We start from the raw sequence: 17166 nt of genomic DNA, 5'->3' as shown, positions 1-17166 counted from the left end.
TGGTAGAAATCATCGGAGCGCTCATCCTGACAGCGTGAACTCCGACCCCGGCAAAGCGGACATGGTAGAAATCATCGGAGCGCTCGTCCTGACAGCGTGAACTCCGACCCCGGCAAAGCGGACATGGTAGAAATCATCGAGCGTTTTGGTTGTTGGGGGGGTGAATGGTCCAAAATAATGTTGGAGAAAAGAAAAACGGCTATCTCAAAGCGTCGCAGCCCGGTGAACACGAATAAATTCCCTCTAAACAACGGTGGGGAACTATCTGCACATAAACTTACCAGCATAACTGATCTAAGGACCTTTCTGGTGTTGTGCAAATTTCCACAGCCATAACAATATATATATATATATATATATATATATATATATATATATATATATATATATATATATATATATATATATATATATATATATATATATATATATATATATATATATGTTTTTGCGAATTCGTGCCCGCCGGCGTACGGACGGCCGCGTCACTCGAATCGCGGCATGTCGCCCACCGGACGGACAATTCTATCGTGACCCTCTCGGAACAACGCCGGGAGCTAGTCACGGGTGGGGGTTTAAGCTCGCCACGACCGTGCCAATTGCCCACGTGCAGGATAGGGTTGCTCGCCAAATTCGATCTACCTAAGTACCTGCGCGGATGGTCGACCGGGTGATCATACCACGCCACAGGCCGACTCCGGACACGAACCGCTTAAGCGGTCCGTTCTGTGCTACAGTGATAACCGAGCGGTGTTATCGTCGGCCTTGACGGTTCCGATTAATTACTGCGATGTTGCACCCACTAGGAACCCCTTTCCGTGATGCAAAATGGAGGGTCAATAGAGAAAAGACAAAGCGAAACGGGCACAGTTCAACAAGCAAGCATTTTATTCACACGCACACACAGACAAGCACGTAAGGCACGTATTTACAGCAATACACAATCAAAATGCACATAAAGCAATTAAAACAAAAGAAACGATGCAGAGCTACAACCGAATACGCGTACACACGGCAACACTTAAACAGTTCTACTCTATGAGACATGGCGCCACAAGATCCATACAAAAACCCCAAAGAAAAGAAAGAAAGAAGTCGCGACTTCCCTTTGGCTGGTGAGTCCCTCTCCCGTGACCGTCAGCATGGTCGCGCCCGGCCCAGACCTCTCTCGCGGCCGGCAAACCCTCTCCGGCACTCCCCGTCCGGATGCACAGGTCTACCTCGCAACGGGCGCCGCCGCGTCTCCCGTCCGTGCCTTCGTGACAGGGCCGCTCGCCAAGGCGCGGGCACAGGACCTCTTCCTGAAGACCAACTCTCCACAAAAACCAACCGAACCACCAGCCAAGACGAAGAGGAAGAAAAAGCTCTCTCCTTGCACCCGCCCATGTCCGTCTTTTATCACCCGGGCTCCGCACTTCGCTCCGCCCCGTTCTCGGCTCCACGTTCCTTCGAGAGGGTTCCTGAAAAAGGCGTTCCCTCACGCTTTTCCTTCACCCCGCTCCGTCCGGGGGCCGAGGGAGTCAGTTTTTGGCTCGGAGCCAGAGAATTATTCCCCCAAAAAGAGGCCCCACCTTTACATGACCTCTGACCTTTGACCTGCATCGCTCTTCCTCCACTCCAAAGCGCAGGGAAGTCAGACAGGAAAAACAGGCAGGAAAAGCCCACCGAGCATCCTTGTTGGTTTTTGTTTGTTCCTCCGCGGAGATCGTAACCGCACAGAGCCTGTTGAATGGCGAGTGACGAAGATGTGGTCGTGTAGATGGTGGAGGTGGCGTGGTTGCAGTGTGGTTGGCGCTGTGATGGGGATGGCGTGGTTGTTGAAATGTTGTGTGTTTGAAATAAAAGATAGAAAAAGAAAAACGCCTAACTCAAAGGATCGCAGCCCGAATGGATCACATAAATTCCCTTTATACAACGGGTTTGGGCTAACGACACATGTACTTAGAGATATCTCACCTCTGGGCCCTTTATGGTGTAATGCAAATTTCCACAGCTGTGACAATATATATATATATATATATATATATATATATATATATATATATATATATATATATATATATATATATATATATAGTCCTTTGATTAGCTATGCCGGTAAGTGAGTGTTCAGATAGTTCCCCACTGTTGTTTAAAGGGAATTCGTGTGATTCATCGGGCTGCGACTCTTTGAGATAGCCGTTTTTCTTTTCTATCGTTATTTTGAACAAACCTCCACGCAAGCAACAAGCCGCCTTGAAAAATGTCGAACGAAAAAGGGAACCAAAAGAGTTCCGATGGGCACGCGGATTTTTCCCGCCTATTTTTCCCCGCGCTTGGTGTGAAGGAAAGGGGGAGGGCAGCTCACCGCCGATTGGTGGATGAACAGCGTGAGGCGGTCGGGGTGAGGGAACGCCCCTTTTCGGGAACCTTCTCGAAGGGAGGTGGAGCCGAAAACGGGGAGCAGCAAAGGGTGGAGTCCCGCGCAAAACAAGGCGGACCGCGCGTGAGGTCCAGGAGCTCCTTGTCTGGGTCGCCGACGTCATTCTCTCTCTGGTCCATGAGCTCTCTGTCTGGGTCGTCGACGTCATTCTCTCTCTGGTCCATGAGCTCTCGTGGTCTGGGTCGTCGACGTCATCAGCTCTCTCTGTCGGGGTCGAGTGCTCCTCTCTCTTGGTGGCCAGGGTCGAGCTCTCTCTCTCTCTCTCTCTCTCTCTCTCTCTCTCTCTCTCTCTCTCTCTCTCTCTCTCTCTCTCTCTCTCTCTCTCTCTCTCTCTCTCTCTCTCTGTGGCCAGGGTCGAGCTCACTCTCTCTCTCTTGGTGGCCAGGGTCGAGCTCGCTCTCTCTCTCTCTCTCTCTCTCTCTCTCTCTCTCTCTCTCTCTCTCTCTCTCTCTCTCTCTCTCTCTCTCTCTCTCTCTCTCTCTCTGGTCCTGAAGCCCCTTCTGCCCTTCAGTCCTTTCTTGCTCGGCTGTGGGTCGTGAAAGCACCAGCAGCAACGCCGGAGAGAGCTCGCTGACCATGCCAGGGGCTCGAGGACAGGCGCGGCTACCCAAGGCCGTGGAGAGTCGACGTCGCGACCTGCCCACCATCGCGCCACGAGGGCGCGGGTAAGACCCTTCGGTCTCGTGGGTCTTTTCCGTCATCCACGGCCCACGGCCATAAAGGTTTACGAACCCCGTCTACCCCTTGCCTATGAGGGGGTCATTTCTTTTGTTCTGTGTGAATGTTGTCGTGGCGCCGTCTGTTAAGTAAAACTGTTAGGTGCTTGTAAATAATAATTATAGTCGGTTGTTTTGCTTTCTATTTGCCTTGCTTGTATATTGCATGACTGCCCTTACTTGTGTTGTGTGTGTAATATGTGTGCTCTATAATAAATGTCCTTGTGTGCAACGTATCCCGTTCGTCGCGTCCTCCTTTCACCACATTGAAAGTGCCATCTTGCATCGTGGAATGAGTAGTGGGATTTGAACGCCCGGTAAAGAGAATCTGAACCGTCGAGGTCGGCGATAACACCGCTCGGTTATCCCTGTTGCATGGAACGAACCGCTTAAGCGGTCCGTGTCCTAAGCCGACCTGCGGCGTGGTGCAACCCCTCAGTAGGTTACCCGCGCGGATGGAATGCGGACTGGGTTGTGGTGAGGTTAAACCTCCCGCCCGTGACTGGCTCCTGGTGGTAGTTCCAGGAGGGTCACGACTGAATTGTCCGTCCGGTGGGCGACGCGGCTGCCATTAGAGGTATGCGGCCGATCGCACGCCAGGCGGGCCAGAATTCGTAACAGTGGTGTCCGGGAGTGGGATTCAAATCCATCCCGCCTCCAACTAAATTCACGGGAATCGGTTCAGGGGTGAGTGGAGCGACCCTCGATTCCCACCAAACCACGAGCGATTTAAAAAATTATTTCCGCGTAGTAAGATGGCTTGTCAAGGCGAACGGGTGCCGGGTGGATTAGATATGTGTTATAATGTAGAATCCATGGCCTGGGACGGTTATTGTAATTATAAACCATGGGGGAGCTCAACCCCATATTCTGAGCACGAACTTTGCCGGCAAACTAACTCTGAGTCGCACAATGGCGGCGCGATCGCACCTCGGCGCGGCATGGAGCAGGCGGCTATTTTTAGCGCAATGAATGGCGCGACACAAGGCGAGTGCTTTCAGTCACCGCTTCAAACCACGGGGTCATGACAGGCGTGGCAGGATGCCGGAGCATGCATTGCCGGGCTTTGGAGACAAGTGTCGAAGTCCTTGCAGCGGTGGAGGAATGGTGACAACTGTATAGGGGAATTGCATGAGTTTTCCTTTGAATTGGACGAGGCATGGCGACGCGTAGACAGGGTTCATGAGGATTATGTGCGTAAGGAGTCGCAACGATTGGCCGATGTACAGGAAGAAAGGAGGGAGGAAGAACAAAGGCAAACAAAGCTAGAAGAGGAAAAACGGAAACACGATTTGGAATTTAAAAAACTGAAGAGAGAGGTAGAAGAAGGCAACAGGAAAAAAGAAAGCCTTGAACAGGAGATACAAAGAGGAGAGGAACATCTGGAGGAAAAGAAGGAAGAATTGTTGGAAAAATCAAGACAGTTCAAAGAACTACAGGGAGAAATGAGGAAAGTAGAGGGGAGTACCCATAAGCTGGAACAGGAGAAGAGCAAATTCGTAATTCCCGGGATAGAGAAAACTTGGAAGACGACTGGAAAACGAAGCTGAAAAAGAAAAAAACGTGAACACGATGGGGAATTGGTACTACTGAAGCGAGAGGTAAGGGCAGGCCAGATTAAAAGAGAAACCCTGGAAGGGACGATAGAAATAGAAGAGAAACGCCTGGAAGACCGAGGGAGATACGGTAAGGATATGGAAGAAATGTGGAAGAAAGCATGCGCAAGAGGTGAGGAGATGAGAAAGATAAGAGACGAATTGAGGAAGGAAGCATGCAAATTGAGAGAGGAATCATGGGAAAAAAACTCTTGAGTTACAAAAACACCAAAGCGGAGAGAGAGAATTACAAAACGAACTGAGGATGTTAAGAGAAGAAAGAAAGAGAACGGAGAATGAAACGTTAAGGAACCACGCTGTGCAGATCAAACAGCTGGAAGCCAAGGCCAGATTAAAGAATGAGGAACAAGAAAGACAGTGGAATAGAAAACACAAAGAACAAGGAATGAGACAGGAGAAAGAAATCAGCCAATTGAAGGAAATAATGAGATTGCAGAATGAGGAACAGGAGAGACAGTGGAATAAAAAGCAAAAAGAGTAGGAATTTAAAACTGAACAACAAAAGGAAAAAATAAGGTTGGAGTACGAGGAGATAGTGACAGAAGAACGAATGAAACAGGAAAGGGAGATTAACCAATTGAGCGAAACTATGAGATTGGAGAACGAAGAACATGAGAGATGGTGGAGTAGAAAACACAAAGAAAACGAGGTTGAAGTTAACCAACTCAAGGAGAGAGCAAAATTTGAGTCCTCAAGAGATGCAAAAACTCCGGAAAGAGAACGAACAACTCAAAAAGCTCAGAGAGGAAGAACTACTCAAAAGGAGCCAGGAAGTAGAACGGCACAATAAGGTGGGATGTGTGACAGCACAACAAGGAGTAATGTTAGTGGTGCAGGACTTGATTGACACCACTCGTCGGATGAAAGAACAATTCAGGCAAACCCTGATAAAGGAGACACAAATAAAAATGGAGACGATGGAAATAACAGAGACAAAGAAGGAAATAGAAGTATTGACAGAGACACGGGAGATAGACCGAGTCGAGACTGAATTAAATAGAGACGGAGAGACAACAGAAATAAAATGTATAGAGACTCGGGAGATAGAAAAAGTAGAGGAGAGACTACTCGATAAAGACGGGGTGGAAGACGAGCACACACACACGGAGGTAGTGGAGGACGATGAGGGCGAGCTGGCAGAATGAGTCGTGACCCGGTGCAAGCAGCCGGATGGCCTCCTTCGGGAACGGAGGGAGACGCCATGCTCCCTTGAAGCTGATCTCGACCAGGTGGGTCCGGTCGAGCTTTGCGATGTAGAGGGGGCGAGTGTTGTGGACGGGTGCACACGGAGCTTGGGGGGTGTAACGTATGTTGATTTCCGGTTGTGGTTCGTTGTGCTCCGTGATCGCGAATAAACATCACTTCTGGTCTGGACCAACATTGAGTCCTGAGTATTTTACGTGGTGTCAGAAGAATCTGCAAAGATCTCCGTACATCCATGCCATCTGATGGTGGTATTTGAAACATATAAACTATGGCATCCATGAACTTTGAACACCCAACTATTGACTGGGATTCGACTTCGCTGTATCAGGAATTTGTCCGATTCCGAAACCACGTTGGTTTCGTTTTTGACGGTCCGTTGGCTGGGCTGCCTGACAAACACAAGGCGGGGTGGCTTGGAACTTGGATCGGAGAACAAGGACGAGAGATATACAAGAACTTTGAGTGGATTGAAGGTGAGAAGAATGACCCCAACATAGTTTTGGACAAATTCGAATTGTATATCCGTCCGAGGAAAAACAAGCGCATCACGAGACATCGACTGCTCAGGAGGAAACAAAGCCCCAGTGAATCGTTTGACAACTTTGTCAAGGACTTGCGGCTCATTCTCTTGGACTGTGAATATGTGCAGCCTGAAGATGTGCTCGTGGATGCCATCATACAAGGGGTTTATGAGGAGAAAGTTCAGGAACACCTACAAGACAGAGGTGAAGAACTTACGCTGGCCAAAGCTCTTGAAGTGGGTCAGCAGTTTGAACTTTCAAGAACTCAGATTCGCATTGTCCGTGATGAGGATACGAGTGTGGCCGCTGTACGTTACAAACGAGCGAGGCCAAAACCACAATCTAACCCAGGACCATTACAGCCATCACGCACGAGACCTACCCTGAATATACAGCAGCGTAAGGACAGTTGCTATCACTGTGGTGAGGATCCTGACCATTCATGGAATCGTGGTGTATGTCCAGCAATTGGATCCACCTGCTCTTACTGCAAGAAGCCAAACCATTGGCTTGCAGTTTGCCGTCGACGCGCTATCGTGCACTCGGTGGAAACTCAGTCGGACAATGCTCCTGCTGATACAAACGAGTATGCAGATGAAACTAATGGAAACATTCTGTGGATCAGCAGACAACGCTTTCATTCCCTTGTGACAAATGGAGACAGGCTGTCTTGGTATCAGGAAAGCAAGTGACCTTCAGGATTGATACCAGAGCTCGCTGCAACACAATGACACTATCTGATTCCCAGCGTCTTGATCACACTGGTGAACTCAGTCAATCGACCAAGGTATTGTGCACTTACTCAAATCACAAGTTAAAACCCGTCGCAGCCGTGGATCTTCCTGTTCAGTATCGTGGCAAGTTCGTCACCACAACATTTGAAGTGGTTGCTCTCCAACAGGAAAACATAATTTCTGATAATATTGCAGAATCTCTGGGCCTGATCATCAGACTTGATTCCGTTGCAACGGAAGTGGATACCTGTGGTGTTCTTACTGAACTGAAGGAATATCCAGATCTCGTGCGAACCGCAGGAACTCTGCCAGGCATGTATACAATTAAAATGCAATCTGGTGCAAAGGGAGTTGGACATGCTTCTCGGTGACAACCCGCTTCCCTCTTGCCGCGTATTAAAACCCGACTGGGGGAGATGGAATCGGACGGATACATTGCCAAAGTGAACAAACCTACGGAATGGGTCAGTTCAATGGTGGTATCTCTCAGAAACGATAAACTGAGAATTTGTCTGGATGCATCCCATCTGAACGAGGTCATCAAGAGGGAGCACTATCCCATGCGTACTGTTGAGGAAGTCGTCGCAAATATACCTCACGCCAAGGTGTTCTCAGTACTCGACGCAAAGTCAGGATTCCTACAAATCAAACTAGATGAGGAATCATCCTATCATCCGATGAGGTAGGTATAGGTGGCTTCGTCTTCCCTTTAGACTGAAATGTGCACCTGAAATTTTTCAGAGGATTATGGACCAAATGATTGAAGGCATAGATGGAGCAGTCGCGATAATGGATGACATTCTCATTGCCGGTCCAAATGTGGAAGTACATGATCGAATTCTGAAACAAGTCATCGATCGGGCAACAAACTACAGTCTTAAGTTGAACCTGCAGAAATGTAAAATCCGCCAGTCGTCGGTACAGTATGTAGGACATTTACTGTCTGAGGATGGACTATCTCCTGATCCTGCCAAAGTTGAGTCAGTTCACAGTATGCCGGCTCCAACCGATAAGGAATCAGTGAGGCACTTCGTTGGATTCATCACGTATTTGTCAAAATTCATCCCTCGGTTGAGTGAAGAGTTAGCTCCACTCCGAGAACTGCTGAAATCTGATGTTATTTATCAATGGCAACCGGCTCAAGTCAGAGCATTTGAGAGACTGAAGGAACTTTGCTGTCATCTGCCTATTCTTGCGTACTTCGATGTCAACAAGCCAGTCGAGATTCACTGTGATGCGAGCCGAAGCGGACTTGGTGCAGTTCTTGTCCAGGAGGACCGTCCCATTGCATACAGCTCCAGGGCTCTCACGGAGACTGAGACACGGTACGCACAAATAGAGAAGGAGATGCTTTCCATAGTCCATGCCTGCAAAAAGTTTCATTGTTATATCTTTGGAAAAAACAGTCACCATCTACAATGACCACAAACCTCTGGAAATAATTGCCAAGAAGCCTTTGCTGTCTGCTCCAATGAGACTACAGACTACTAAGATTGCAAAGGTATGACCTCAATATTCGGTACAGAAAACGGGAAGATATGCAGCTTCCGGACACGCTTTCTCGAGCCTACCTGCCAGATACTGGTTCGGAAATCGACAACTTAGAGCATATTTCAATATTGGACTTTTTATCTGTCTCTGACGAGAGGTATGCTGATCTTCAAAGAGCAACTGAGTTAGAACTCAGTCAATTGCAGTCAATGATTCTTGATGGATGGCCAGATGCCAGACAAGGTGTATCATTCGATCTTCGACCATACTGCGATTCCCTGAGTGAACTTTTCGTTATGGATGGCATCCTATACAAAGGCATGCGAATCGTTGTACCACCTTCTCTGAGACCACGCATGCTGAACCTGATTCACGAATCGCTTCTCGGAATAGTCAAGTGCAAACAACGAGCTTGGGAAGTTCTAGACTGGCCCTCCATGAATGCGGACATTGAGCGAACTGTTCAGAACTGCTCCAAGTGTGCAAGCTATCAAAACTGCTTGCCTGCTGAGCCCCTGAAACCGACTCCTACACCGGATCTACCTTGGAGTGAAATTGGGACAGACCTGTTCCAATTTGATGGTAAGACGTACCTGATAACGGTTGACTATTATTCCAAGTTCATCGAAGTGGACGAAGTGAAGGATTTACGCTGCAGCACAACGCTTGAGCGACTGAAAGCACAGTTCAGTCGCCACGGTCTACCAGAGACTCTACGACATGATAATGGGACAATGTACAACTCACAACTTTTGAAAAAGTTCTGCAAAGATCACGGAATCTGTGTTAAAACATCTAGTCCCAGGTATCCACGTTAAAATGGAGAAGTTGAAAGGGCTGTACAAACCATCAAACGACTCTGGAGAAAATGTTCAGACAAGCACCTGGCCGAGCTGGATTATCGCACAACGCCATTGGAAGGCATCCACCTTTCGCCTGCTCAACTACGGATGGGAAGACGTCCGAGGAATACCCTGCCCACTGCCCGTAGTCTTCTAGTACCTATGGCTTATGACCGTGTTGCTGTGAAAAGACACTTCGACCTGGAGAAAGCTAAACAGAGGTTCTACAATGATCGTCACACACACACACACACACACACAAAGATCTTCCACCATTACATCCAATTGACGAAGTTAGAATGGAACCTTCTCCGGGTTCCAAACGGTGGATACCAGCTGTGATTGTGAAGCAGCACTCGGAGCCACGTTCGTATGTGGTTCGGTCCCAAGACACGGGTGATACTTATCGCCGTAATCGTTGACATTTACGTAAGAGCACCAGTGTAGCCAACGAGGGTGCTAACCTCTATCGGCCTTTCATTGAAGGTGATAATGCTACCTGTGAGGTCAGTGACGTCCCAAGTGGTTTGTCAAACCTGAAGTCTCCACATACCGACGCTGCGCGTTCTGTTGAGCTGCCTGAGCCAAGCGTGTGTGTGTGTGTGTGTGTGTGTGTGTGTGTGTGTGTGTGTGTGTGTGTGTGTGTGTGCGTGCGTGCGTGCGTGCGTGCGTGCGTGCGTGCGTGCGTGCGTGCGTGCGAGCATGCGTGTGTATGTGTTGTTCACAAAGCAAAGCATATTCTCTCTGATAACTCCCCTATCCACCTCTCTCTCTCTCTCTCTCTCTCTCTCTCTCTCTCTCTCTCTCTCTCTCTCTCTCTCTGTCTCTCTCTCTGTCTCTCTCTCTCTGTCTCTCTCTCTCTGTCTCTGTCTCTGTCTCTGTCTCTCTGTCTCTCTGTCTCTCTGTCTCTCTGTCTCTCTGTCTCTCTGTCTCTCTGTCTCTCTGTCTCTCTGTCTCTCTGTCTCTCTGTCTCTCTCTGGACGTATCCAGACGGTTGTTATGTCTGGATGGTGGTTATCTCCATATGTGTGGGGATGGTGGTTATTTCCGGATGGGACTTTATCTCCAGACATGTCCGAGCGGTGTTTGTCTCCGGACAGCTTGGCTCCGGACGCGCCGGACGGTGTTTTTATATGGACTGTGTTTATCTCCGGACATGTCTGGACAGTGTTTATCTCTGGGTGGTATTTATAATATGACTGGTAGAAAATGGATTTTCAGACATTATTTTGTTTCCATCTTTACCGTTATTTGATGCAGAATCATTTTGATGAGACAATATGAATTGTACTTAATGCTGCACCGCATGTCTGCCTTCCCTTCCTCTCACCTCTTGCTGCCTTCCCTTCCCCCCTCCCCCCTTCCTCACTCTACCCTCCCACCTCCCTCTCCCCTCCCTTCTCTCTTTACCCTTCACTCCTCTCTTTACCCTTCCCTCCTCTCTCTTTCCCCCTCCCTCCTTTCTCTTTCCCCCTCCCTCCTCTCTCTTTCCCCCTCCCTCCTCTCTCTCTTTCCCCCTCCCTCCTCTCTCTTTCCCCCTCCCTCCTCTCTCTTTCCCCCTCCCTCCTCTCTCTTTCCCCCTCCCTCCTCTCTCTTTCCCCCTCCCTCCTCACTCTCACCCCTATCTCCCCCTCTTCCTGCCCCCCCGCCCCCATCTCAGTGTTAAAGGATGAAGCTATAATCGGCCCATCATATCATGTGTTTTCCGAATCCAAGACTCGAACTTATTATCCTATTTCATGGTACAGTACAGCACGACATCAAACCACATTATTATTATTATTATTATTATTATTATCGATTTAATTTAATAAAATCGACATCCCCTTTATATAAATAATCAAGTTATACGTCACATTTAATCTCGAGGCAGGAAATTTAGCCAGTCCACCGGCACACAATGGCCTACTCTTTTCGAAAGATACTGTTGGATATATATTTTTAATGTCCACAACCGAATGGGAGACGAAACAACAGGATTTTCGTTCTCACCTGAAATCCGCTCCCGACAGATAGCATCACAAGACGGCAAATTCAGCGAGAAACAAATTTATGATTAGTTTATTACAACTGAAGTTTCTCTATAAACTATAAGCAAACCCGAATCACATAACGAGTTTCGTTATTCGTTTGTAAAAAATATAGTTCCGGTTTTGTGAGATATAATAGATCGTCGTAGATCTGAGAAAGTATACAATCGAGCCTTTGCTCCACAAACCATCTTTACCTTTTTCCTTCTATCACCATCGACAGCAGATACATAACAGGTACATAGAAAATAAATTGATAAGAAACAAACAAGAAATAAATCTTATGAATGACAACAAATGGCCTTTGAGGCGGCCTGAGAAGATGTTCACGATCGTTATCATTGTTTTAATCATGACGTAATGTTACACCGTATGAAAGTGTTAAAATATAATTGTAAATTGTAATTCACAAGTTAACTAGTTATATGACATAACCACCAAACAAACACGTCGTTGCTCACCTCTTAGCAGGAAAACGCTTCTTCTTCTTCTTTCTTCTTTTAATGACGTATTATTGTTGTCGGGTTCATGGGATGTAATGGCCGAGAGCCCAAGACCTTTGAAGAAGACTCATCACCTCGAAGCTGTCAAAGTTTGAGTTTGAATCCCGTCACGTCTGTAAACTCATTCCGGTGTTTCACACGCAGGGTGATTCATCGATGTGTGTGCGCCGTCCCTCGGATGGACGTTAAACTGGGCGTTTAACGGGTTAGTTGGTGGACCTTGAAGATCCCACGGTGTCCTTCGCCATAATGAGGCGACACCATGGCCAAATTCTAAATCGCTGCCCTAAGTTTAACTCCTGTTGGGAAGGCAATGGCAAACCACCCAGGACTTTATGTGGAGCGTAATCCTTGCCAACAAACTCCCTCGGCAGCACCAACGATCTGCAACGTCACAAGTGGATCATAAATGATCAATTCTTCCACTTTGTTTACATTCAAAGGCAAAAACATGGTATTTGGCGCTCACTTTTGAAAATTGGGGAGGGGCCCATCAACACGAAGGTTAACGGGATTCCCCAGCGGCTTTACTTGCTTGTCTTTACTTTACTTTACTTACTTTACTTTAAATCACCGGATTTACTTGCATGTGGGCCCGAGTCCAAACATTATCACTGACCGCACCCCCCCAAATATTATTTATATATATATATATATATATATATATATATATATATATATATATATATATATATATCTATATATCTATATATATATATATATATATATATATATATATATATATATATTGTTGCGGTTGAGGAAATTCGCAAACCACCATTCAGGTCCCGTAGGTGAGATATCTCTGTAAGTACATGTGTAGTTAGCCCCAAACCCGTTGTTTAGAGGGAATAAATGTCATTCATTTGGGCTGCGACGCTTTGAGATAGTCCTTTTTCTGTTCTATCTTTATTTTGAACCAACCACGTCTCAACCGCCATCACACAACAACCACCAACCGCAACGCCGTTTCACAACAACAACAACGCCAACAGCCACGATCTTTACCTTCACAACTCGCTCCCGCAAACATTGCATCACCGCCATTCCAAATGGCACCATGGCCATAAACCACCACTTTAAACCCTCCACCACCTTCGCCTCTCCTGCAGCCATTCCCGCACCGCTTGTGGGCACCGAGCATCAGGCTGTCCTGGCCTCGTGCGGGACGCGCGCCGAGCCGCGGGTACAAAGTGCGGCCTTTCCGAGGAGAATTCGGATCAGGAATGATACACACCCACTTCTGATCCATCCAATCAGCAAGCGCGGGGCGGTTTGGCCCCGCCTCCAGGCGCATCGGTGTGGAATCGATATATGCAAATTCTCGGATCAGGGGAGATCACGCCCCCTTTTCCTCCGTCCAATGGGCGAGTGTGGCTCCACCCCCGAGCTCGTTCTGATCCAGAAATTTGCATATGGGTTCTCCTGCCGGCCTATAAAGCGCCAAGCGCGGGGCGAATTGAGTCAGTTTGAGAGAGTCAGTCTGGAGAGGTCGGAGAGCCGAGTGGAGCTAGCAGTCTGTCGGGGTTCGGAGTCTGTCGGGGAGCTGCAGAGAGAGGAAGCCTGGAGCCTGGAGCACGGTCGAGTCGGTTTGAGCGCAGAGTCGGCTTTGGAGGAGCGGGGAGTGAGTCGGGAGGCGAGGGCGTACAGGTGGTTTGCTGCAGTCGGCTGAGGAGAATGGCGGAATAGACCGAATAGCTCGGGTCCGAGGCAAGGAAGACGGCGGTCGGCGACGAGCTCGCAGTGGAATCGCTCGTCGCGGGACCCAAGCAAGCCAGCTATCCTCCTTCCCCAGAGCATCAACAATTCCCCCCTTTTTCCCCCCGTGCTGAGATAGTGCGAAAAGGGGGGGGCCCGTTCCCACTCCACTCCAAGTAGTGCCAACGAAACCCGCGAAGGAGCGCGGAGTCGGGGTGCCGCCGCGCCACCACATTGGCGGCTCATCACAAAGACACGGGTAGGATCCACACGGTCTCGCGGACCTGACCGCTCTTTCAGGTCCCGCGCAAATATTGGCCCACGGGCCCCGTCTGCCCCCTTGTCTTTGAGGGTGGCCCTTTTCTTTTGCTTTTGAGTAAATGTGTTGTTGGCGCCGTCTGTGAAGTAAAACTGTTTAAGTGTTGCCGTGTGTCGGTCTTAGTCGGTAGTATCTCTGCGTCATTGTTTCTTTTGTAGCATTTGATATATGTGCATTCTGTTTAATTGTATATGTGTGCTCTCTGCGTGCCGCAGAATAAATGTGCATTATGTTGAACTGTTTTCCCGTTTCGCTTCGTCTTTTCTTGAATTGAATGTCCATCTTGCTTCACGTAAAGGGTTGGTAGTGGGCTTAATACGCCCGATAATTAATCGGAACCGTCGAGGCCGACGATAACACCGCTCGGTTATCCCGATAGTACGGAACGGGTTGCTTAAGTGGCCCGTGTCCGGAGTCGACCTGCGGCGAGGTGCGATCGCCCGGTCTACCCTCCGCGTGGGTACTTTGGTAGGTCGAGTTTGGCGAACAACCCTATCCCACACGGGGGGGCGATTGGCACGATCGTGGTGAGGCCGAAAGGCCCACCCGTGACTCGCTCCCGGCGTTAGTCCGAGAGGGTCATGACAGAATTGTCCGTCCGGTGGGCGACGTGCCACGATTCGAGTTACGTGGCCGTTCGCACGCCGGCGGGCGCGAATTCGCAACAATATACAATATATATATATATATATATATATATATATATATATATATATATATATATATAATTATATATATCGTAATATTCTAATGTCAAAAAAGAGGGGTTTTTTTTGGCCTACTAGCCTACTCCTTATAGACAAAAAGATTTGCGAGATATAGGGCCTACTAGCCAACTCCTTGGCCGATCAGAGAACCCACAAGTCCCCGGTGGGCCCCCAGTTACTGATGGGCCCTAGGCCAATGGCCTATGTTGCCTATTGGAAAATCCGGCCCTGCCCAGCGGAGCACCACTGCCAAAACACCAATGTTGATGAGGTTGAAATCAACTTTAATATCACTCATCACACAACGTGCCCGACTGGGCCAAAACCATGCTTGCCCGGAATGGCCCCTGCATGGAAACCCCGTGCCCACACAGACACGGACACAACAACATAATGGCGTAACCACTTTTTTTTGGTTCGCGGGCACCAGCAGTGACCATTATTTTTGTTGTGTCTGTCTGTCTGTCTGTTTGTGACTCTCTCCAGAGCATAGCTCCGTGACGTCCAGTGGACTGCTTGGTAATGGTGTGGGGTGTGCTGCGCAATGCAGCACACTGGTGGCACATCGAGATTACTTGGTCGATTGCTCTGTCCAAGTCAAGAGCGTAAAAATAGCGGTGAATCACAGAACTGAGTTGATGGCGACTCAGATGATCCAGTTGAATGTGTAACGCCGTAAGTAAGCCATTGACCACCTGACATGGGACAATGATGCACTCACATGCCGAGGACAAGGGCTTGTCCCAACGGACTACAACTAGACCATCATTGGAAACTGAAGTAACCTGAAGGTATCGCTTGACGTCCTTGATGTTGGTTGCTTTCTTTGATGGGCGGTGCTCTGAACCAAATGGGCATGAGTCCGCCTTAGGTCTGCGCACTTTGCCTGGACTGCCTTCCAAGCAGTTCTGTTGGTAAAGGGCAGTTTGGTACGGCCGGAAATGATGTCTTGGGCTGACACATGCAGGACTACAGCCTCCTCCTCGCATCTTATGAAGGTACAAATTTGACAGGAGGTGTCAGTACAGTCTGGTGCATTGCAGCTGGCAAAATCAGATGGGGCATTGGTGGATCCTGCGAGGTACCGTATGGTCGACTGATAATGGCTGACGGTTGACAAGAATGTGGATATACGAGGGCTTGCTGAAAACTCACCACGACAGAGCTTCTCATAAGTTTGTACGCATGGCTTGCTATCGGTGAGGATGGATGCATGATGTTTCGACTGGATAATGAAAGGACTGAAGTGTTTTACCGATGCAGTGATGGAAAGGGCCTCCACCTCACATGGCAACCAGGTAGGTTGGCGCCCGCGTAACTTCGGGCTAAAGAAATCCGCAAGGTGAGGTCTACCATTGCGCGTGATGTACAGAGTCGATCCAATACTGTGTTTTTTTTACGGACCATCTGTCACAATCCATAGCTGATCACAAGGACGAGGAAGAGTAACTGTATGGGTCAAAGTAAGAGGGCCTTGGGCTTTCTGGAAAGCAGCATCGTACTCATCAGTCCACACAACTCTGTCTAGTGATTGGCATCTGGCTAAAGCATCATCCAAGGGGAATAAGAGAGTGGAGCAGTTGGGTATAACACAAGCGAGAACCTTATATGCCCTGATAAAGGATCTCATACCCCTGACCTTCTCAGGAGCTGAACAAGTGGAGAGTGTAGCCACACGATGTAGGTTGGCCTGGATAGTACCACAAGACCAGATCCATTCTAAGATGGTGGTGCTCTTCGGACATATTGTTGTGGTGCCGTGTTCGTTGGAGAGGACGACCGCTAGATGGAGCAGTCGGGCCGTCTCCCACCGAACACCGGAATTGAAAGGTCGTCACCCCGGATAACTCCGGAGTTGACGGGTCACTTAAAGGACCGTGGTCGCCAATATTTCGATGGCGTGAGGTACGGTCCACTTGTCTAATTCCAATTTACCTAAGTACCCACGCCGTCTAACTACCGGGGAAGCCACACCCTCGGCCGACTTTGTCCGAACCGAGTCGCTGTTACCGACTCAGATCTGGCATAACCAAGCGAAAGTTGCCAAAGCCACGCCGGACCAAATGAACAATTTACGGCACAAACGGCCTCATTATTTCTCAAGCCCGCACCGTGCTGGGTCAATGGTAGAAACGACAGGCAACGAACTGGAATATTTAACAGATATTTATTTACAACAGGGATGGAGACACAGAGCAGAGTTATTACGAATATGTAGGCAATGTACAGTGAGCAAAAGCACTTAACCATTTCTACTTATAGGATGGCACCACCACAGACACACATACCCCAAAAGAAAATGGACCCCACCGGGTCTTTATTCGGTCCTCCAGCCGAGGAGGATAGTTCAGCTGGGGGGAC

At 48.5% G+C, this 17166-nt stretch overlaps 2 protein-coding genes across 4 annotated transcripts in view; one reads left to right on the top strand and one right to left on the bottom strand.

The window, feature by feature from the left end:
* The window catches only part of LOC147014190 (prosaposin-like), a 43142-nt gene extending 30891 nt beyond the window's left edge, over positions 1 to 12251 (bottom strand). Inside the window, exon 1 of one of the 3 annotated variants that reach the window (XM_085851953.1) lies at positions 12040 to 12251. Coding sequence is in view for 1 of the 3 variants with exons in the window: in XM_085851950.1 (XP_085708076.1) it covers positions 11541 to 11567 (27 nt within the window). In the remaining 2 variants the exon portion in view is untranslated. Of the gene's footprint in view, positions 1 to 11540; positions 11617 to 12039 lie in introns of those variants that run through there. The other 2 variants (XM_085851951.1, XM_085851950.1) reach the window with 2 other exon arrangements.
* LOC147014191 (uncharacterized) lies at positions 6168 to 7173 on the top strand. Its single transcript, XM_085851384.1, has one exon. The coding sequence runs from the start codon at positions 6229 to 6231 to the stop codon at positions 7171 to 7173; it is 945 nt and encodes a 314-aa protein (XP_085707510.1). The 5' UTR covers positions 6168 to 6228.
* Positions 12252 to 17166: the final 4915 nt, after the last annotated feature.

The sequence above is a fragment of the Eptatretus burgeri genome, chromosome 13, assembly GCF_056783735.1.
Source record: "Eptatretus burgeri isolate ZD-2024b chromosome 13, Ebu_testis_v1, whole genome shotgun sequence".
NCBI lineage: Eukaryota > Metazoa > Chordata > Myxini > Myxiniformes > Myxinidae > Eptatretus > Eptatretus burgeri.
Note: the sequence above shows the minus strand (reverse complement) of the source record. Positions and strands in the feature narration are given on the sequence as shown.

Bases quoted from the DNA above. Each gene is read 5' to 3' on its own strand.
- LOC147014191 (XM_085851384.1), top strand. From the start codon at position 6,229: ATGGCATCCATGAACTTTGAACACCCAACTATTGACTGGGATTCGACT.